General features: G+C 38.6%; 1 protein-coding gene across 8 annotated transcripts in view; it reads left to right on the plus strand.

Moving 5' to 3' along the window:
• The window catches only part of NRG1 (neuregulin 1), a gene marked incomplete at both ends in the record, with an annotated part of 1,090,467 nt that overhangs the window by 1,035,535 nt on the left and 31,720 nt on the right, over positions 1 to 23,212 (plus strand). For all 8 annotated transcript variants that reach the window (XM_080796239.1, XM_080796240.1, XM_080796238.1 and 5 more), the window contains one exon: positions 21,784 to 21,913. In XM_080796239.1, coding sequence (XP_080652365.1) covers positions 21,784 to 21,913 — 130 coding nt within the window. The remainder of the gene's footprint in view (positions 1 to 21,783; positions 21,914 to 23,212) is intronic.

The following is a 23,212-nucleotide window of genomic DNA, read 5'->3' on the forward strand; positions in this document are numbered from 1 at the left end:
CTCTAACCTGCAGTATCCAGAAATTATCTTCTGTGCTGTGGCGTTTGTGCCGAGAGCAGAGCAGTTCTGTTGCAAATTCGGCCTACTTTGGGGACTCTGGATGTCCTTTCACACCACAGTGTAGTGAGACCTATAGATACAGAATATTGTTAAAAACCTGACTCTGAGCGTTTGTGCAGTACCCTATTCCTGGACTGCTTTGAGCTCAGAAGCAAACCCTTCTGCTGGCGATGTTATTGACTCCTAAGTCATTATTGCCTTTGGACTTGAATCTTAAGACTATCAAAGTGCAGAGGAAGGGAGCAAGGGAGGCTGGAGAGGGAAGGGGGGTCGATTTTCTTAGCTTGGAGTAAGTTTTAATTTGAAAGCTCCCCTCCCCCTCTGGTTCAAACCCAACAGAAATGGAGTGGAAATCACTAAGGTACGGCAACGATATAGTAGTGTAGTTGTAATCTTTTTGCCAATTTGATAAAAACCAGTTTTGGGGCTAAATGAAAAAGTATAGCCTTATGGTTTGTTTTTATGACTCTGTGTGTGTGTGTGTGTGTGTGTGTGTGTGTGTGTGTGTGTGTGTGTGTGTGTGTCCGCGCATGTGCATATGTGTTTGTGATTGTACATCCTCTTGGTTTAAAGAAAATATCCTATATTGTTAGAGTTGCCTGATAAAGTCTAGGATACCCAAATAGATTTTGCTTTCTGATAAACGGTGCATAATTTGTTAAAGTATGTCCCAAACAGGGCATAGGGAATCCTTACACTCAAAAGGATTCATTATTTATAGGAAGTTCAAATTTAATTGGGTGTCCTGTATTTTTATTTGCTAAATCCAGCCGTCTTGTTTTAGGTGGGCCGGATGGCTAGTGAATCCTGATCTAGGAATGGAACTGTACTCCTTCTAGAGAAGGAAGTGGATCTCTGCCTTGGATAGATTGTCTTTTAACTTTGAGAAGTGAGGACTGTTGATTAGTAAATGGCAGGAGTCTTGTCCCTTTTGTGTAACCCACACTGCTGGGAGGTTGGGGGGCAAACAGAGAGGCCAGCATCTGGAATTCTCCTTGCCTTGGGGCTGTGCTTGGAACAGAGAGATGGTTTTACCAAGTGATCCAGGAGTGGAAGGAGCCAGAAGGCTGGGGAAAATAACTGAGTATGATCCAAGCCAGGAATATCAAGTTTATCATTAAAGACAAAGGTTTAGCCTTAGGCTATAGATTAGCAAAAAGATAAGAACGAATTGGATTCTTTCAGGTACCTGAACCTGTGGGCCTGGAATAGTGGCACAGGACAGGAGAAGAATGACCTGATTTTAAGCCACAGGGATGGAGTAGACACCCATGGTGTGAGGGACATGAACCAAGTTAAGAGGAATTTTCTTGCAGAGAGATGATTTAGCAAAATGAGATATATTCAACTGATGAAAGTGGTCCAGACCAAGGTTTGGATACCTCTGCCAGCTTCACAAATGCTAAATCTGTGTCTCTGAGGGGTCTGAGCTGATGGTGAGGTAGTAAGAGCAAAGCTCTGTCACTGTCAAGGTCATCTTAGATGAAAACTCAGCCAAAGATTTTCTGAGAGATGCATACATAGGTATAGATGTATTGGAATATTTTATCTTTCCACTACTAGATAAATGGGGCCGGTAAGGATATGAGTAGACAAACAAGAAAAGACATATAGAACTGTCCTGTTTTATCTGAGACACTGTGTGATACACCACTGAGCAAATCAAGTGGAATCACTTTGGCGTAATGTCTGGGAAAAGACTTCGATGCGTGTGATGGCCAATTTGCTTTTCCTAAGTTAAACTTGAAAATTATGATCTTTAAGTCTGTGAATATGTTTAGATGTAGCTGTGTATATCGTTTCCCAAGATCACAGAATTATAAAATAACAATGATTTATTTTAAGGAAAATTTGACCAACATTTTCACTTAGGAATATTAGCCTATAATTATGACAACTATTGCAGATCCTCAGAAAGATTTTTTATAAAATTCCCTTGTGGTAGTTCTTGAGACCTGGACGTTGAAATTGTAAGGAAGGATTAGTGCGGGCTTGGGGGATTTTCTCAAATAATATTTCATTATGTTGGTCTTACATAATTTGATTCAGTTGCTCATTAAAACTCATAGTCAAAAGTAATCCTTTAGAGTAGGACTTCAACAAAAGAAAGCTTTAGAAATTAATTTTTTTTGTTTCTTTGAAGATAAATGCTATTTAATTACTATGAAAGTTAATATAATTTCAATTATTTAGTAAGTTTACGAAGTCCTATTATGAAACCAGTTCTTTTATTCTACAGATATTTGAAAATTCTAAAAACATAAAAGCGATGCATTTTAAAGGAAAGGGCTTTTTGTTCTTGGGTGCAATACTTATTCATTACTTGATAAATGGTTCTTTTAATTCAGTTAATTAGAGTAATTTATAACCAATTATCTGATACAGCAGACTTTTCATTCTATACCTATAAAATAAACATGCATTGTTATATTTAAATGGATTAGTCGCAGTAACAAAATATTACCTACAATAAGTAATAATACTGTCCTAGGCTAAATTTCATGGCCAACAATATTTAGAATTATATCAATGGATTTCTGTACTAAATATTAAAATAATTCAACTTTGAATTTTCTATTAAAAATTATATTATTAAAAGATTTAAGAACAACCCCCTGGCATTTTGAAACTGTGCACTTCAAAACCGAGACATGAATTAAAAGTATGTCTGCAAGGTTCATGGTATTTGTGTTTTGTTTCTTTGAAAAGGAATGTGGATTTTTGTTAAAATAAGTTGTTGCTGCGGCTGCCTTTCAAAAAATAATGCTAGTCCAAGCTTAACAGCAGGAATGTCTAAGACTAAGACATTTTTCTTTTAATAAATGAAAATGCTAGAGATCCTCTGCCTCCCAGCCCCCCTCCTCCACCACCAGCTTCTAAAATCATAGGTACAAAGTGTTTTTTTAAGCTGTGGGGGGCACCTTGTTTTATTTATTTTTTAAGTTTCTTTATTCCCTAAATTTCTGTGTAGTTAACATACCGTGTTTTATTCGTTTCCAGGGTACAATGTAGTGATTCAACAGTTCCATGCATAACTCAGTGCTCATAGTGATATTTCCCCCATCCCCCCATCTTCCTCCCCTCCGGTAACCTCTAAGTCTGTACTCTGTGGTTAAGAGTCTGGTTTTTTGGTTTTTCTCTTTTTTCCCTTTGTTTTGTTTCTTAAATTCCACATACAAGTGAAATTATGTGGTATTTGTCTTTCTCTGACTAACTTATTTCACTTAGCATTATACTCTCTAGATCCATCTGTGTTGCAAATGGCAAAATTTCATTCTTTTTTCATGGCTAAATAATATTTCATTCTATACATACCACATTGTCTTTATCCATGATCTATCATTGGACATTTGAGCTGCTTATGATTTGGCTATTATAAATAATGCTGCTAGAAACATAGGGACCCATATATCTTTTCAAATTTGTTTTTTTCCATTGTCGGGGTAAATACCCAATAGTGGAATTACTGGATCCTGTGGTAATTCTATTTTTAATTCATATTGCCACCAAGAGTGCACAAGGGTTCCTTTTTCTCCACATCCTCACCAACATTTGTTGTTTCTTGTGTTTTTAATTTTAGCCATTCTGACAGGTATGTGTGATATCTTATGGTGGTTTTGATTTGCGTTTTTCTGATGCCAACTGATTTGAGCATCTTTTCATGCATCTGTTGGCCATCTGGACGTCCTCTTTGAAGAGATGTCTATTCATGTCTTCGGTGTGGAGGCACCTTTTGAATCAAATATTCCTTCATTATCATAGGCAATCTGTACAGTAGAGTGGCAGTCTTTGTAATTAACTCCAAAAGGTTAAATCACCTTTATTATACTTCCATTATACCAAAATGAGGTCTCGTGTAGTTTCTCCTTGGCACATTGAAGTCACTCAATAATTGTTATTTCCTTTCCCTCAGTATCTTTCCTCAGACGTGACAGAAATAGCTACAGTAACGAAATGTTAACATGAGGTTTTCTTCTCTGTTGCTTGTTATCACACGTGGGAACGTCCAGCTCCTCATATGGGAGACAGTTCTTTACGGCAGCTTTCAGCGTGGACTTTTACAATGGAAAGCAAGCCCTTTAACTGGGCAGTATGGTCCAGGGTGACATTTGACACTTACATGGGTTTTTGGTTTTGTTTTTTTTTTATGAAGTAATTTAAAATACTGCTTTTTCTTTTTAGTATGGAAAAAAACATGAGAATGTTAACTATTCGCCCTGCCGAAGCTTCTCTTTCTGCCCTCAAAGCTTTTCTCAAGGACACTGAACACTCTTCCTGATTACTTTTTATTGATTTCTTGACATTTCTGCTCAACATCGACTGCTTATTTTTAGGAAACAAAGGATGCTCAGCTAAAAATGTTAATGGAGCACTTGAAAGTACAGAGTTCAGTGTCTCGGTCATGTCTCTTACACACTGGCAGTTTGAAAAAACTATCACGGCTTTGCCGTGTGCCTCGGTTGTCTTATCTTACTGCAGAGAGAAACGTAAAGTTCTGGGATTCTCGGAATTCTTCCAGAGCTTGAACTTATTTTGAACAAATCTGTGACTTACGCTGCGGTATTTCAGGTTTTAAATAAGTAAAGAGTAGGCAGAGTCAACGGAAGGAAAAAATTAGCAAAAAAAAAAAAATCTGAATTACTAAATAGAGGCTAATGAAAATGAACCAACTCAACTCTATAGTCTGCATTCTTATTACAATTTTGCAGTCATCTGCGATCAGTCAACACTTTAATGATGTCTGCTACTCTCTGATTTGTCGCATTAGTTTTCTTAGGACTAGATATGCTAAGCAAATCTGATAAGATAATCCTTACATGTAATCTAACCAAAAGGAAAGAAAGCTGTCTTATGTGAGCTAGTTAGAATAGCCTATTTCTGTATGAGTTGCTCATTTAAATTACTTGATTGTCAGGACTTTGAACTAGGCGTGCTACCACAGGACCCATTTTTAAAACCATCTTGTAAGTGAAAAAAAAATTTAAGAAAAACCTTCTCATAGGTGATTTATGTTATATGAAAATGAGGTTAAAGGAAAATTAGCAGTCAACAAAATGAGCTTAATTTCAAATGTCACTGGAGATCATTTTTCATTATATATGATTTATTTGCATCTCTTATAGGTACACCTTTTTTTTTTCTTTCCTCCCTGTTTGCTGAGTACAATCAACTTTTAAAGGATCTGGTGACATTAACATTGCATTGAGGTCAATCACAGATCTTATGCAAATATTAAATACTGTGCAGGGATCATAACTAAATTTAGCATTTTGTTTGGAATAGTTCCTGTTGCCATAGCTCCCCAGTGATGTGTATCAGTCAGCAAATTTATATTTGTAAGTGCATTTATAATATGTGCATGCACAATTTCTCTTAGCTTCATAAAGATATAAGGTAGTTTTTTCTAACTTTGAAATTACTAATAGATAAAAATTAATTTTCTTAAAAATAATTTTGAAAAAGAAAATGGGGATCAACCGAATGAAGATTAAATAGAATCCCTGCAGTATTGTTACATAAAATCAATTTTTTAAAAAGATTTTATGTTTAAGTCATCTCTGTACCCAACATGGGGCTCGAACTTAAAACCCCAAGATCAAAGGTCACATGCTCCAACATTGACTGAACCAGCCAGGTGCTCTGCAAAATTGAATTTCTGATAACTTCCCAAATGTGTACTAAACTACTTAGGATTGGTTTAGCTTTCTAGTTTTTAGCAAAGCTTAACAGAGAAGATAACCATGTTATTCTGAAACCGACAATAGGATACTAGATAACTGGACTGAGCATTTTCCCCCTGAGTTTAAGACTTAAAAAATGTTGATTTGAACAGCAGTGGCCTCCCGTCTTCTGCTAAGAATACATAATCTAAAAATAACATTTTTTTAAAGATTTTTTATTTATTTATTTGACAGACAGAGATCACATGTAGGCAGAGAAGCAGGCGGAGAGAGAGGGGGAAGCAGGCTCCCTGCTGAGCAGAGAGCCCAATGCGGCTCTATCCCAGGACCCTGGGATCATGACCTGAGTGGAAGGCAGAGGCTTTAACCCACTGAGCCACCGAGGCGCCCCTGAAAATAACATTTTAAGTCTCATTCCCTGACACACAGTTTACAAACACAGGGAAGTACTCAGAAAGTAATGCTTTCTGGAATGTGGTAGAACAGGGCTTCTCTAATTAATAGCCTGTAGAAAAGATGGGTTTTTTTTTTGTTGTTGTCTGCTTCTTTTTAACTACAAGTTCAGGTACGCAGTTGTAGAATGAAAGACCCATAAGATAGGATGCTTCGCTGGGCCTGGAAGCCAACCTGCCTTGGAGTCTCTCTCCACATTATGGGTTATTCTGAGGACACAGGCAGGTCTTAGGGTTACTGTTACTACTATAGGGCTAGAATATTTGACCCACTACGGATATTTAATGGATTATCAGTCTTCTTGTTCTTTGCTGTAAATTGTATTGCCTTTACCATACGGAGAAGTTGTTTCTTCAGCATTTATTTCTCTTCCAAAAGAAGGGGGGCGAGGGAGGGAGGGAGGAAGAAAAAGAAAAGAAAAGAAGGAAAAGATAGGATGTTATAACTTATGGCAAACATTATCAGTGCCAAATGCCTGCTGGGCTTGATGAATATGATTTTACCTCAAATGACAAGATTAGCAGAGAAAACGGGTTTTATGGCATAAAGAGGAAGATGCTGGAGCACCTGGGTGGCTCAGTAGATTAAGTGTCCGACTCTTGGTTGAGATCTCGGGTGGTGAGCTGGAGCTTCTACATCAGGCTTTGTGCTCAGCAGGGAGTCTGCTTGAGATTCTCTCTCTCCCTCTGCCCTACCCCCGTTGAGCTGCTCTCTATCTCCAAAATAAAGAAAGTCTTAAAAAAAGAAAAAAAAAGAGGAAGATGCTTAAGAAGAAAATATAATACCCAGAGAACTCTTCCTTGTCTGCGATCACAAAAGGTCTTCTTGCTCTGTCCTTTACCTATCTTGAAGATTTCCTTAAGTCTGGGACATGGTAAATAGCATGCCCAGTAGAAATGGTAGTGGTGAGCCTATTTAATGTATTTTTGGATCTTTAACTCTTAGCTTCATTGGGATATAATTTATGATGTGTCATAATGCTAGAAATATGACTATTAAGAATGGGTAGACCTTGGGGTAACTAGGTTATGGACATTGGGGAGGGTGTGTGTTGTCATGAGTACTGGTTATTATATAAGACTGTTGAATCACAGGCCTGTACCCCTGAAACAAACAATACATTATATGTTAATTTAAAAAATTAAAATTAAAAAAAAAATGGATAGACTTATTTCTTCTATAATAAGAAAGGCGGCAGAAGCATTATTGTGTTCCCAGAAAGATGGCACTACTTTTTAAGATTTCACACTAAGTCAGATATTGGGTAAGAGAATTCACAAGAGTCAGCCAGATACAGCCCTTGTACTTATACTTTTCTCTGTGAGCCAGCAGTGATTCTGATGGCTAAGTCACCTGTGTGTTGTGGAACCCACATCCCAAACAGTGTTCTTGTAGACCTCGGTTTCAGCATGGGAAGGAATCAAGATCGTATTTCTGACTTTCTTGTTCCTAGAACAGAAAAATGCAGTTTCTGTCGCAGGTAATGATCACAGTCCTGTTTAATTTGTTACCACCTTTTTTCATCTTTCAACTTAGTTTCCCTTTTGGATACTAGAGTTAGTGGGCATTGCCCGTAAAGAGTTCATAGCCTTATACAAGATAATAACCAGGTCCACTTGTTATTATTGTTATTATTTTTTGACAAAAGGAGTCAGACATTGGGGATGAGAGAAGCATGACAGGGAACTTAAACACGCTTTGCCTTATTAACAGCAACTGTGAATGTTCTTCAACTTTGGAATAATTTTTAAAGCACTTGCCTCCTATTCTAAAGTATGCCTAGGGAATTGGAAATGCTACACAGAGCAAGTTCCATATTTGGAATCAGTACCGATCCATGTCGACCCCTTAAAATGATTACTTCTCATCTCACTTTGAATATGTCATTTTACCTTATTAAGTCATCTGATTTAGCTGAGCATGGAGGCTGTTCTCTTTGTTATTTTGATTATAAAATGCTCCTGACCATTTGAGGATAGTTATGGCTTTAGAGCAATCCCCAGTCTTTCTTGTAATCGCTTATGCTAGTGATAGATTTCTTCTGTCTGGACCTCTGCTCCTATGGTTCTCTGATCTAAGAGCAGTTGGAACTTTGTTCTGACCTCATGCTATGCCTAGTTAGAATTGCTTCTAAAATAGAGCAAAGTTTTTAATAAATCTGATACATTCATTATCTCTAGACTTGGATCTTTCATATCTTCTTTCGCAGAGTTGCTGAAATGGTCGTCGGTATTGTCTAGTGCATGGAGCACTGGTCCCCCCAATTAGAAGACCATGCATGACTCAGTTCCTAGCTTACTCACCTTTTCTCTTTTGACCTCCACCTGTGCACTTACTTTGCCCGTCTCCAGAATGTGATTCTCCTTTGAACAGATCACCCTGCCCATTGAACAGATCGCAGGTCATTAGACTTTTTCAATTGCGACATGTTTCCTTATGGCCATGTTGATATGATTATAGTTCTGTGTTGGAAACTCTAACTTCATGTCAGGATTGCAAGCTAGACTTCACGATAAGTTACAGTATCCCAGCCCATCAGCCCGAGGAGTGTGGTGCGTTCAACAGGAAGAAAGAGAAATGGAGGCAGGTAACCACCTTGAGCATAGATAGTTTCTCTAGTTAAAATGAACCGTCCTGTGAGATCACTTCAATTTAATCCTAAAGGGATATTACAGCCCTATTTACATCACAAAACTAGCATCTCCTACCTAATTGAATTGAACTTCAAATTGACTCTCTAGGTCCCGAGAAGTACTATACTAGGATTTCAACATCCTTCCTGTTCTCTCCTTTGCCTCCTACATCCACCATTTGACTACTTTCTATTTGCTTTCTGACTTGCATGGGTAAGATTTTTTTTTTTTTTTAATGTTTGTGGCCAACATTTTTAGTGGATAGTACTGTGGGTTTACCAATGCCTAGTTCTGACTTTAAAAGAAATATTTTGACACCGTGTTTTCATTTATAATTTCCATCTGTTCCTCCATGTGTTGTGCTTGTCCACCTTTGAACAACTGAAATTCATCGTTTACAACTAAAATATTTCACAGATAAAATGGTCTTTGAATCCTGAAGACAAACAAACATACAAATAAAAAAGGAAAACAGGCAAACAAAGCGTCCAAGCTGGTATTTGGAGGCTTCGATGTGACAAACGGTAAATAAAATTGAGCTTAAAATGCTTTCAAGAATAATCATGTAGTCGAGTATTCTGTTAGCTAATGAATTAATGTATAATATTAATTGGTTAGAGTGACAAACAAAAGCCTAGGAAACAAAACCGGGGGAAAAAAATCACAGGATACCTTAATAAAGGATCACTGAATTCTTAACATCTGTCTGCTGATTAAGATCCATTTATATTATCCACATTTAATTCCAGGGACTTGTGCGATCTCTGCAGAACAGTGAGTCACTTCCCTGAGTTCTTCATACCTTAAGAAAAATTCAAGTACCAGAGTTTTTTAATGTAACATTAGGCATGAAGGACCAAGGAGAAGGAAGCCTTCCAACAGAAAAGCGCTCAGCCTGTGACTGATCTCTGTTCAGAGGCAGTTAACATCCCAGGGACTGAGCCCGCAGCACCCTAGAAAGATGGGTCATGAAGAAAAATTCTCTGATTCTTTTAACGAAAGTGTTTTCTATTTCAAAATTCTTCAGAGGTAAGGATTTCTTAAGGAGATGGCCATGAATAAAACAGGACTTTATGAAGAATAAGATTGAGGTCTGATTCCTTCCCCTTAACAAGATCTCTTTGGCCTGGTGAGGCTTTGTTTTGTGCTTTGAAATAGGACCAGAAGTCGTGTTTCCTTTGTTAGCTACTCTTGGTGGGGTTCGGAACCATAACTGACCCTGCACAGGTCTCCTTGTTCTGGTCGTGCAGTCACTGGGTTCTGTAGTGGATTCTATAGTCACTGGATTCTCCTGAACTGGAAAATTCACTACTCACTAGTATTGGCAATGCCTGTTTGAACAGAACTAGCGATGCGGACTCCTACTAGACATACCATTTAGTACTGCAGAGTGTTGGGCTTCCTGAAAGCTTTTGGAGAAGTGACAGATCTCAGCTGAAGACACTTAATTCTTCTCCCAGAATTGTATGGCAATGCGAGGGATTGAATTGGCAAAGTGGACCCGGTTTGGGATCTGGTTTTGCCTGCCTGGGGTTGTCTGTGGTCTTGCAGAGCCGTGGTTCCCTTCCAGCCAGTATACTGAGCAGCCAGGGGTCCCTGCTTTGAGCTGTTTTCCTGATCAGTGTTTGGGTGTGAGGCACCTTTGTAATAAATGGAAAGAACAAAGATGTGTATTTAGTCACATACCTGCAGCATCTACAGAAATGGTTTATGTTTTAAAAGGGGGAAGATCGGACGCTTGGGTGACTAGGTCGGTTGAGCGTCTGCCTTCAGGCTCAAGGTCATGATTCTGGGGTCCTGGGATGGAGCCCTGCTCCCGGCTTAGTGGGGAGTCTGCTTCTCTCCCTCTCCCTCTGCCACTCCCCACTCCTCTTGCTCTTGCTCTCACTCTCCCTCTTGCTTTCAATGAATAATAAAAAAAAAAAAAAAAAATCTTTTAAAAAAATAAAAGGGGGAAGACCTCAGCTCTTTATTATATATATTATATATAATAATTGGACATAATTATAGCTCTGGGAGATGGAGGCGTTTTGTTAGTCCATATACACAGATAGATGTATCACCACTGAAAAAAGCTAATAAATTTTATCTAAGATCCTATGTGTGGACCTTAAAATTCCCTGTTCCTGGCAATGCAGGCAATAGCCAGGCAAGCCTAGATAAAACACTGACCTCTACTCTTTTTTTTTTTTTTTTAAACAATGTGCTTCAACATGCCCTTCAGTTTTACTATAAGCGGGATGATTTCCATAGAGTTTTCCCAACAACCAAATTATGTATACACACATCTGTACATATATGTATAATAAAACAGCAAAGCCAGATGATGATCGTAAGACACTAAACATATGGCCCCGTTTTTGTTTTTGTTTTTAAATAATTGTGTACTTTGGGAAAAGAGTTCAACATGCACACCTGTCTGTTTCCCTCCCGTTGAACAACAACAACCAATGCCAAAGGTAGACAAACAGGTGCCTGTTGGGTTTGAGGGTAGAGGCCCAGAAATTAAAAACAAAACAAAATTCAAAACAAAAACCCCAAGGCTTTAAGGAAAGCTCCTTTAGACATAATGGAGTCAGGGCTAATTTATCATTTTGGCCCAGTTTCTGTAAAGGCATAGGCTTTACCTGTAATATTACCTCCCCAATAACCCCCATCTGCAACCTAAAAAAATATTGCTCTTTAGAGAAACAATACCTGATACAAACTAAATATTATGAGAGTGGCTAGTCCTTCGGGGAGGGAGGACAGGGCAGCAAGTTTTTGTTTTGTTTTTTTTGTTTGTTTGTTTTTCTTTTTGTTTTTTTAAGATGAAGCATTTAAAGTTACATGTTTTTGGAGACCTTGCTTTATTCATATTGGTCATGTATGAACGACAATAACAGTGTTGAATAAAGTTAAATGCCCATGTGATATCTGGTTACGTAGGATTTGTGCTGGGAACCTAAACACTGTGGCTACACATGGAAACACGTCATGTTACAGGGAGGGCTGTTGGGCTATTCTGATTATGAACCTGGAAACAAGGCACTCCTGGGAGTTCTGAGAAAATTATAGACTAAAATTAGCCAAGTGGTACAGAGCGAGATACGTATGTTCAAACATGCTCTCACTGCTTAATTCCTTTATGCGCAGCAAGCTTTAACCTGAGGGAGGAAAATGTGGTGTTTATAGAAACAGAATCTGCCCACTTATGTCCACAACCGTCAGCCAAACGCAGAAAGGCAGGAATTTGGCTAAATGGTGTGTAGCGGTGCGCAGCTGGGGGTGAAGGCTGCACAGGTGCCACCAAACGACTATCACCCAGGCTTCTCGTATTCCAGACCACCCATCAAAAGGGTCTGGCTCAAACCAGAAACACTTGGAAGATCATGTTTGCATTGCTCAGAGCCCGCCTTTTCTGCACTTTTATGGAGGCTCCTTTATGCAAAACACTGAACATTGAGATTTCTTAAAACTTTTGGCAGAAATCCGTTCCCGTCATGAAGATACTTCCATAATTTTAGGAACCTTACTGCCCTGAGCGTCTGTGTAACTTGCAAATTTTAAGCCAACTGTGATACCTTTATCATTAATAGGTTCTTTCATATCAACAGGCATATAGTATAGTCAGATTAGAAAAGCATCAGTCCTGAGACGCCTGGGTGGCTCAGTCAGTTAAGCATCTGCCTTTGGCTCAGGTCATGATCCCAGGGTCCTGGGATGGAGCCCCACATCAGGCTCTCTGCTCAGCGGAGATCCTTCCTCTTCCTCTCCCGCTCCCCCTGCTTGTGTGCCCTCTCTTTCTCTTTCTCTCTCAAATAAATGAAATCCTTAAAAAAAAGAAAAACATCAGTCCTAGAGTCTTGGCTGCAACTTTTTCACTTACTAATGACTGCCGAATAATGATTATTTCCTCTTCTCATGTCTTACAGCTATACTGCAGTTTTTTCTTTTTGTTTATTCTTTACATGTTGCATTGGTTAGAACTTTCAGATCCACGTTAAATGACAGCATTGGTAATCAACATACTTTGCTTGATCTTTACGTTAATGGAAAGCTTTCCCAGGGTTAAGTATGATTTGAATTGTTTGCTAAAAGTAGATCTTTTTTTTTTTTTAAGATTTTATTTATTTATTTATTTGACAGATAGAGATCACAAGTAGGCAGAGAGGCAGGCAGAGACAGAGAGGAGGAAGCAGGCTCCCTGCTGAGCAGAGAACCCTATGTGGGGCTCGATCCCAGGACCCTGAGATCATGACCTGAGCCGAAGGCAGAGGCTTAACCCACTGAGCCACCCAGGCGCCCCTAAAAGTAGATCTTTTTAAGTGATAGAGAGTATCATCCCCAATTCTACTTTATTGTGTATCAAAAAACCTGAAATTGATTTTTTGCATTTATAATTTAAACATACATAAATGTATCTTTAAACATATAATGTACATGTAAGCATGTATACTAACATACGAAAGTACAGGAAATAATGAATAATCAATCTCCATGTAGCCATCATCCACTTTGGCAATTACTGGGTTGGTTTTGTTTTTGTTTTTTTTTGTCATCTTGATTAAACTTACTTCCCTTCCCTCTTACTATTTTGAAGCAAATTCCAGACATGTTATCATTGAATATATACACATTTCAGTATGCATCTCTAAGAACTAAGGACTGTTTTTAAGCATAACCCGAGTACATTTGACACCCACAAAAGATGATAACCCCATAGAAATATTAATGATCTAATTAGTGATCAGATTCCCTTTTATAAATACCATTCATTTAAAACTGTTTGAATCAGGATCCAAGTTTGATGGAAGGTGAGTGGTTTATATGTCTCTTAACTCTCTTTTAAATGTCTCTGTTTGGGATTTTTCTTTTCTTTCATCCTCTTGATCTGTCTCTAATTCTAGCTCTCTTTGTCTGTTTATCCTCCTTCAGTTTTGTTTTGAAGAAGCCAGGCTGTTTCCCCAGAAAAGTTCTCCATGGTCTGGGTTTTGCTGATTGTAGGCCATGATGTGTCTTTCATTATTCCTCTGACCTCTGTACTTGGTGCAAATTAGTAACTGTATGTGGGTGCTTGATTAAATTCAGGTTTGATATGGGGGATAATACTTGATAGTCTCATGGAAATTGATGGTTAACCTCATCAAATGTTGATTCAATATCTATTGAGATGACCACATGACTTTTATCGTCTGATATGCCGTGATTTTTTAGATTTGTTGAATAAGATAATGAATTTGCCTCCTAGTTTCTATCCTCTGACCTTTCATCTGCTTTCATTTCTAAATGTATTTTAGTTGATGAATAAATTAACCTATGTCATTAAATGTCACATGGTAATTTCAGCAGCTTGCTGAATAACTGAATCCTTGATCAGTCTTCTCTGTTTTGATTTGTTTTGCTTAGTGCTCCAAACTTTTGACTAATTTTCTAATTGACAGGTTAACATTTTCTTTTTTTTTTTTTTTTTTATTTATTTGACAGACAGAGATCACAAGTAGGCAGAGAGGCAGGCAGAGAGAGAGGAGGAAGCAGGCTCCCCGCTGAGCAGAGAGCCCGATGTGGGGCTCGATCCCAGGATCCTGGGATCATGACCCGAGCCGAAGGCAGAGGCTTTAACCCACTGAGCCACCCAGGCGCCCCCAGGTTAACATTTTCTACACTGACTTGACCTTCTCCCAACTAAACTGATACTGGTAGAAAATGCAGTGTGTAGTTAAGAATGTACACCTTCTGCTTTTGGCCTAAGGAGGTCTGTAGATGTACCAAATTAAGCCAGTCAACTGGACTGCTAGTATTTGCTTTGCAGGCTGGCTGGATTTTACTCCCTTAGAACAGATATTGATGGGAAAAGATTCAAGGGACAGCTTGAAAGCTTGTCCACTCTCCGCTTTGGAAATTTTATACTTGCTTTTATAACAGCGAGTGGTTACTAAAATGTAGCAGAACTGTATTTCTGGAGTTAACTTATTAGCTAAGGAAAGATTATTGGCTTTGTGAGGAAGAAAACGTAGCTCTCTTGTAACTCCAACCAGCCAATGGCCCACTGTGGGAAGAGACTCCCCACTCCCTCTTCTTTACAAAATCTATGACATCCTATAAAGCATCTGTCATTGTGATGTTGCTCTAAGAAGTAATAGACTGTGATTACATTGTATCATGAGTGAAATGCACTGTCAGAGAAAAAGAAAAAAAGATAGCAACTTGTGTGTTTGAAAATAACCTCTTGACAATTTTATTTTTCTAAGGATAACACTATCTAGTGACACCAAATCATTGGCTCAGCAACTGCTGGGAACTTAGAATCTGCTTTCTGTTTAGCTACAAATGAGATCAGTGTTACAACAAAAATTATAATTTTGTTTTATGAGGAGAAACACCCAAAGGTCACTTTTCATTCTGCCAAAGAAGGAAGAAATAATAGGATCTACCCAGAGAGCTTGTAAGACAGAGAGGAATCAAAGGCAATCTTATTAACCTACTTAAGCTACGATATACATTTAACAAAACAGAAAGCAAGCGTTTCCTAATTCACTTGTGTGACCTTTGGGCAGCCTTTCGCTGTGTACCTCTGAATGCTTTGCTACAGAAATTTTATTAAATTTCTGTGGTCCTAAAACTATTCTTTTGAGATGATTTGTACCCTCTTTTTAAATATGGCATAGATTATAAGATATACTAAAGTTCTTTCTTCTCCATCATTCTTATGTGTGTTTAAATGATGCAAAAGCCCGAGTTCATCACTTATACCAGTTCATTTCCATTGGCCCTTGATGCCAACTTGTTCTTTGGATAAACTCTTAACTTGCGGGTACTCTGCGAACCTCTAACACTTCTAGCTTATCAGCCAAGTTTGTGGGTCTGTGAAGTGAGATGCCCTAATTCTACTTTAGGAAGTTCTGGTTTCATTTACGGTCTCATGATGCTGCTTCTCTGGCTTCCCTTTTTGTTCTTCAGCAGAGTTAGTAGAGGAGAGGCCAAGGAAATGGTATGCTACTTTAAATCACTGTATTCCCTCTGGGAAAACTACAAGCCAGCATAGGTTGGGCTTTTCTGTTGTTTTGTTTTTTATCACCTCTTGTCATTTTTTTCCTTTTCAACAGTTTATTTGCCATTCAGCGGAGGATTGAATTACTATTCAGAAAAACTGGGCAGCCCAGAATGACAGTGCTTCAGGACTTCTGAGTCAGGCTCTGGACTTTTCCCTTGGAAAGCTAATGACTCCCCCTTCCTTCCCTAGTCATCAACAGAAGCTACATGAGATGGCCCAGTACTTCCTGCTCAGCTTCTGTTCCAGAGCTTTCCTTTCAGGAGTCACATAAGCATTCCTCACCCCCACCTGCCCCTTTCCCACCACCCCCCCACCCCCATGGGAGTTCAAAGTGCTTCTCGCACTTAATTGCAAGGAGCTGTATTCCCAGCAAGAATAATAATAATTTCAGATTTTTTTCCTTTTAACTGGGAGTTCAAAGAGCACAAAAGCATGCAGATTTCTAAACACAGAGCCATTAAAGATATCACAGATAATGTTTTAAAAAGAAAGAAAATGAAAATCAAACCTGTAATGTAGTGATTGACAGTTTCATATTAGAATATACACATTGTTAATATGTGTCTGTTTCATTGAGAAACCTGCATAGAATTAGTTCAATTTTTCTGCAAGGAAATTGTTAAAAATTGTCCTAAAAACTGCTAGGAAGGACTCCTTCACTCAGGGAGGACAGGGTCTAATGATTGCTCCTTGGGGTAAATAGCATACACTTGTGCTAATCCCTGCTAATTGTCAAAGAAGAATAGAGTAGCTTCTTATCAGCAATTTGCATTTGTGTAATGGCCCTGCTCTGTTAGTGCTGTCTACTTTGCTGATAAGGAAAACACCACTTAAAGGAAGCAAGAAAGTAAGCCATCCTTTCCAGAATTGTTTTCTTTTCAACCAGCCTTGAGCAGAAAGCTCCTGGCGTTCTACAGGAAATACTGTGTGATTCTGTGGGAAAATATTTAGTGATGAACAGAGAACACTTCATTACTCCTCAGATTTTTACAGCATATTTATAAAAGTGTGCAGTAATGTGTGGCTTCCAAAATGTTCCGTTATAAACAGCTTATACTATGTCCTATACAGTATGAACGTTGCACAGTTTTTCTGTATTTTATAGTCTGAAACTGTTAGAATAACAATATTACAACTACACTTGAGTCAGTAACTTGGAACTTTGGTCAGAAATATTAAAGAATTGCATGCGTCTTGGAAGTTGAAAATAATCACACATTTAAGACCGTGTTCTTTTAACTCAGATTATTCTTCAATTTAACATATAGGCAAATTTAGTGGTTATTAGTTATTAAGAAGAGGTTTTGATACAGTTAAAATAGAGTAGACTGTTTATATGTACTTCATGCCTTGCAATCATGCAATGATTACCTTTTCCAAATTAGACAATCTCTCTTCATAATTTGTAGAAGAATAATATACTAAGAACATTTGAGGCTTGATTATTTGTAATTCCTGACTCTGAACAGACATGTTTTTTGCTTTTCTTTGTTCCACATTTATACCACTAGTAATAGTAGCAGTATCATATATTTGCGTGCTGACAAAATATTTTATCACACTTCCCAGCAACCCTGTGACAGCACATTTTATAACTGAATTTACTGAGGCAGTTTAGCTGGATCAGAGTAATGGATAACATTGAGCTTTGGACCTGAATCTTCTTAGCTAACTCCAGTACTCATTTCACTACATTTTATCTATAAAGGTCTCCTTTTAGGAAGAATTGTCCACAGTCTTACAGTTTTTAACCCCAGTAACTCTAGTTGTTATCTTCATGTCTTGTACGTAATAGGCAATCATTAAAGAATTGTAGAAGGGAGGAAGGAAGGAATGATGGAAAGAAGGAAGAATGGAAGAGAGGGAGGAAAGAAGGAAGGCAGGCTGGAAAGAAGGGAGCCCTACTGTGTGGGGCAGGATTTGGGGAGTCTGTGAATGGTGGTGATGGTCTCCAAATCTTGTTGGCTAAGTCAGAGAACTGTCCAGCCTCTCCAGGGATGGTCATTAGTCCTGACCTATGTGCCAGGAGAGACCAGGTCAAGAGTGAAACACTCCAGAGTGTTTCGTTGTCTGGTAACAAGTTACTGCTCTATTTATACATTCTTCCTTGTAATATTGTAGTTGCTCACATCTCAGGGAAAGTGTGTTTGGGATAAAGTATTCATATAAATGGCAAGCATAAAGGTAGTGGGTTCATATTTTGCAGTATTCCTAATTGCTGTTCATTTAGCAACTTAAGAGAAGGTGACAGACTCCCAGATTATAATAAACTAGTCATGAAGTGGTGAGTACCAAATGAGTGGGACCTACTTCACCTACTTCCAGGGACAACTGTGAGGGTCATCTTTTCTATACCGAAACACATCCTACCCGCACAACCTTTAGCTTCACCTCTGATAAAGTCCTCCCCGCTCCCCCAGAAAGAATGTCATTTCCATAGCTAGGTCTAAGAACCTGCTCTGTTTCATTACTTTCTGGCAGAACTCCTAAATGGAAACTGACTTTAGCAATACAGCATGTGTAAGCCAAGGAGGAAGGGTTTCACTGCAAAATTTATAGATCTGCTTAAGATCGACTGTGCACTGCATTGAAATAAGGAGAATAAAAGGAAACCTGGCAAAAATCTGAAGGGTTCATGTATCAGCACCTCCATCCCAGATTCTTCTGACAATTACAACTTATTCCTGCGTTTGGCTGTTGGTTCAGAACAGCTGTACCCAGTCGGCTGACACTTAGCATCACCTGGGAGTTCATTACTGCTCTCCATTTGCACGATCATTTTTGTTCTTGCTGCGGCTCAAGGATAGAAGTGCTAATAAGCACAATAGTCTATGATTGCATACGATAGTTGCTACTGAATTTTCTCCAAGAATCTTTTAATCATCAGATATCCCATTGCTAGCCTCAGGTGATGATCTAAGAATTTTTCAGATGAATGTGTCATAACTTGGTGCTGCAGGATAGCATGAAAAGGATAATCGTTTCAGGGGGGAATATTTTTAAAAACCAAAAAGAGGGAGGATTATTTCCTTTCTTTTTAATTTTTTATTTAAATTCAATTTGGTTAACATATACTGTACTATGAGTTTCAGGGGTAGAATTTAGTGATTCATCAGTTGCGTATAATACTCAGTGCTCATTACATCACATGCCCCCCCTTAAGGCCCATCACCCAGTTACCCCATCCCCCCGCCCACCTCCCTCCCACAACCCTCAGTTTGTTCCCTAGAGTTAGAGAGTCTCTTATGGTTTGCCTTCCTCTCTGTTTTCATCTTCTTTTATTTTTCCTTCCAGGGGGCTGGAGGGATTATTTCTAGTTTCAACATACAGTTATCAATCTTACTTATCTTAAAGTCCAAGGAATAGGTATGATGTATCTGTCTGTTGCGTCTATCACTGTGAATCTTTATTGTTAGTTTTATAATGTGTATGGAGTGTCTGCTCTTGGGGGGAATGGGGGTTTCTTTGTTTTTAGGAAAAGCCTCAGGATTTGTTCTGGAAGAGCCTGGTGCAGTGTTTGCTGCTCGGCTTGGGTGAAGGGTAATCCTTGGCAACCTATCAGGGATTCAGAGACCACTGGGGTCTGCTGGAGGACCAGAGTTTTTCTGGGGGAATGACTGGTGACAGCGCACAGCAGGTGGTCCTCTCAGCACTGTCACCTGGGGCGGCAAGGGAACCCGGCCCAATTCCTCATCCCACAGTATCCTGTCAGCACTTAAGAGTCTTAAGCACAAAACCTTTAACATTTAAGGCAGATTTCCTCCTCGTAATCTTTTAAAAGCAATTACTGTGGATGGAAATATTAATACACAGCACCCAAGTTTTTCACATGAAGATCCAATACTGGATTCAAATGACATGTTGTGGGGTGGATAGAAATGTCTACTCCATGATTTTATGAAAAGAAATGATGCCGATTAAACATTGCGCTCTGCCTGACAAAGAGGTCAGAGTATACTGATAAGACAGTGTGAAGTCACCTCTCTTCCTCCTCTCCTTAAGTCCATTTGCTTTGGTTTGTAGATCTCTGAAGGATACCTTGAAATGCATTTTGAAAGGACTTTTCTTTGGAGTAATAAAAAAATCGACCCAGTTCTCCATTATTCAAAATAATGATTCAAGAGTAACATGAAACTTTGAAATCCCCAGATTTCCATCGTCAAGATTCTTATCTGATTGACTAAGTACCTTCCCTACTTGCCCAGTAATCATACTTGCCATTACTCATTGAGTGCCAGGCTTGTGCCAGTTCCCTTACCTAGATTATTTCTGATCCCTACAAAAGTCCTACAGGAGTACCATTACCATTGTTTTCAAAATGGGAAAATTGCATTCTGGGTGGCTAAGTGATGTGCTCAAAGACGCAGAACTAGTAGAAGATGGGATTCAAATCCAGACCTGTCTCCAGAGTGCAACTCAGTCTGACTCGTCTTTGCTGTTACCCCTGAATGCCATGCTGAGAGTCATGCATGGCCGAGAAACATGCCCTAGATGGGAGAATGCGAGGCAAGAAAGACCTTATGTAATTCGGAAACTGAGTAATCACACCCTGAGTATTTCTGTCAACTAGAGTAAAAACCGGAATTGGAGAAGTCAAAAATGAAACAGAACAAAATGGGGACTTATGAAGGAAATGAAGAAGAAAAGCCAAAGAAAATGGGAAAAAAAAAATACATGCGAGGTCAAATAAAAGTAAAAAAGGGCATCTGAGTTTCACATGCAGATAGTGAAATAGAAATTGAGAAGGAAGTCCAGGAATTAAAAATCACTAAGAATGAGTCAGTAGCCAAGGAATAGTTTTTGTCTAAAGATACATGTGTATTTTTTTTCTTTTTCATGAAAAAGTCAATGGGATTTTTGTTGGCTTACCATAATGCTTTTGCTTCTCATCCTGATAGTATCGGTCATGAACATGATGTAAGTTAGACTGTTTTGGGTTGAGACTGAGCAGTGCTTACAGTGTTTGCAGTGGTGCAAGCCGGGAGAAGTTCGGGTATGAAGTGCCCTTGAGTCTCGGGACGGAGAGCTTTGGCTTCATTTAATCCGTGTGCCTGATGGCAGAGCCATCATTTTCACTTTGCTCTCACATACCTGAGGTTTGACAAGTGGATATCAAGCTTATCATAGTTGTAAACCAAAATTAAGATCAGTGTCTACTCCTAATTCAAAATGGGTGAATTTTGTCATGCTGTTCTACTTTTGTAACAGTTATTAGACTCTTTCCATTTCCTCAAAAGTATGGTGGCAGTAAGACATTCAACAGTGTTCTTCGGAGTAGAGTAGAAATTTTGAATAGAATGGCTCCTGATCTGTATGTTGGTATATATTTAACTGATATATATTTTTTTTATTAGGAACAAATAAGCCACCTTGTGTTTTTCTTTGCCATACATATAGATACAGCTATAGTTATAGATATCTGTATCTCTCTCTATATATATATCTGTATATATAATATATACAGATCTAAAAACTATAAGGTCAAATATACACATAAAACGTAATTTCCAAAGTAAATAAGTAGTTGCCATTCAAAAGTGACATTGAACTTGAGTTGCGCTGACATGACTTTATATCATTATATTTGAGCCTTCCTGAAAAATTTATTTTACTTACTGGCCATAGGTCTTCTCTTTTCCAACTTCGTTAGAAGATAAAATACTGGTTATAAAAAATGTTGAGCATTTTTCCTGTTTCATTCTAATTAAAGTAACTAACTGTGATTACCCTTTGATAATTTCATTCCATTTAATTACACCCAGAAAGTACTTCACTTGTTTGCCGTTGTTTATTAAACCTGAAAGTGTAGCGAAGTCCGCCGTACCTTATGTGAACTCTTCCTTTGAAGAGGATGTAAGACTAGAGGCTGTTGAGAAGAGGGAAAGACACATGTAAACCTTCCCCTTCTTTATCTTCTATCCAGCTACGTCAACATCTACAACCGGGACAAGCCATCTTGTAAAGTGTGCAGAGAAGGAGAAAACTTTCTGTGTGAATGGAGGCGAGTGCTTCATGGTGAAAGACCTTTCAAACCCCTCAAGATACTTGTGCAAGTAAGAAAAGAAATCCTCTGTGTGGCTTATGTCCGTTACCGCTTCTTTCAGATGACTCCACGTCTCATGATGTCTTGTTGCTTCTTTGCCCGATTTTGTTGCATCCTGTTGAATAATGCTGTTTTATTTGTAGAGTGTTTTGAAAAGTTCACACCATTTGTCATCTCCTTTGTTACATCCAGAACTGTTTTTTGCTTTTTTCAGTTTTCTTTGTGCCTTTATATTTATAAAGTTGCTTTCCCCGTGGTTTTCCTTACTGGTACCTAGAAGAGATGTGCAAATATCATAGAGACCTAGAACTTCTGAAACCTCCTTCTCCGTGCAGCATATGAATGACGTTGTAAGATTATGTGCCTTTTTACCCGAGTGACCATCTCCAAAATGAATAGCTAAAAGCAGCAGAAGGGCAGAAGGTTCTTTACCCACGCATCTGTTACATCGGCATTAGCTTATTGGTTTACAGCTATTCTAAAAATGGAATTTAGGTTGATCTCACTCATAGGGAAAAAAAAAAAAAAACCAACAAACCTAAATTGCGTGTTTGGAAATGCTTTTAGTGTGTGGACCGTCATTGCGTGTAGAAGGCAGAGTGTTCTTTTCCTGCACTACCGTTGTTTGAGATGTATTTAGACTGGAGCTCTTTCCAGTGACCTGAAGAAGTTGATGCACCATTAGGAAGAATCACAGCCATTCTTTCTTAACAGGCCGAACGAAACAATGATATTACCAGTACATTCAGTATTTAAGCCTTGCAGTTAAAATTAGTAGGTCTTATTAAAACCACATGTTTATTGTGCCATGCCTTTAAGGCTCCTCTTCATACTCAAGCTGTGAGTGGGACATGAACGCATATAATGTGATGTGGTTAAAAAAAAAAAAAAAAAGTCCGACGTCCCACTGAAATGGTGAAAAACACCTATTTATTTTGCGGTTGCCCGATGGCTGTGTGTCATTGTTCTAAAGTAGCTGTGACTATCATAAAGAAGGGAAAAAGCATGGCAGCATAAAAACCACCTCCTACTCCAGAACATGAGCTTGTGGTTTACTTGGGGACAAGGAAGAGCAAATTTGTCAGAGACAGAACTGGGCTAATAGAGCAATTAGCAAAATGGGGGGGCAGGGGGGAAAGGGCACAAGAAATAAGGCCATTTCCCCTTTACATCATATAAATAGTATGTGCCCATTCTAAGAAAACCTTTTTTTTAAAATAAGTTACAAAGGACATCATTAAAGAAACATGTTTTAAAATCAGAACATCGAACAAAAAGTACCATTTTGGAGGGAATGTTTTGCCACGCC

This window comes from Martes martes (assembly GCF_963455335.1).
Source record: "Martes martes genome assembly, chromosome: 2".
NCBI lineage: Eukaryota > Metazoa > Chordata > Mammalia > Carnivora > Mustelidae > Martes > Martes martes.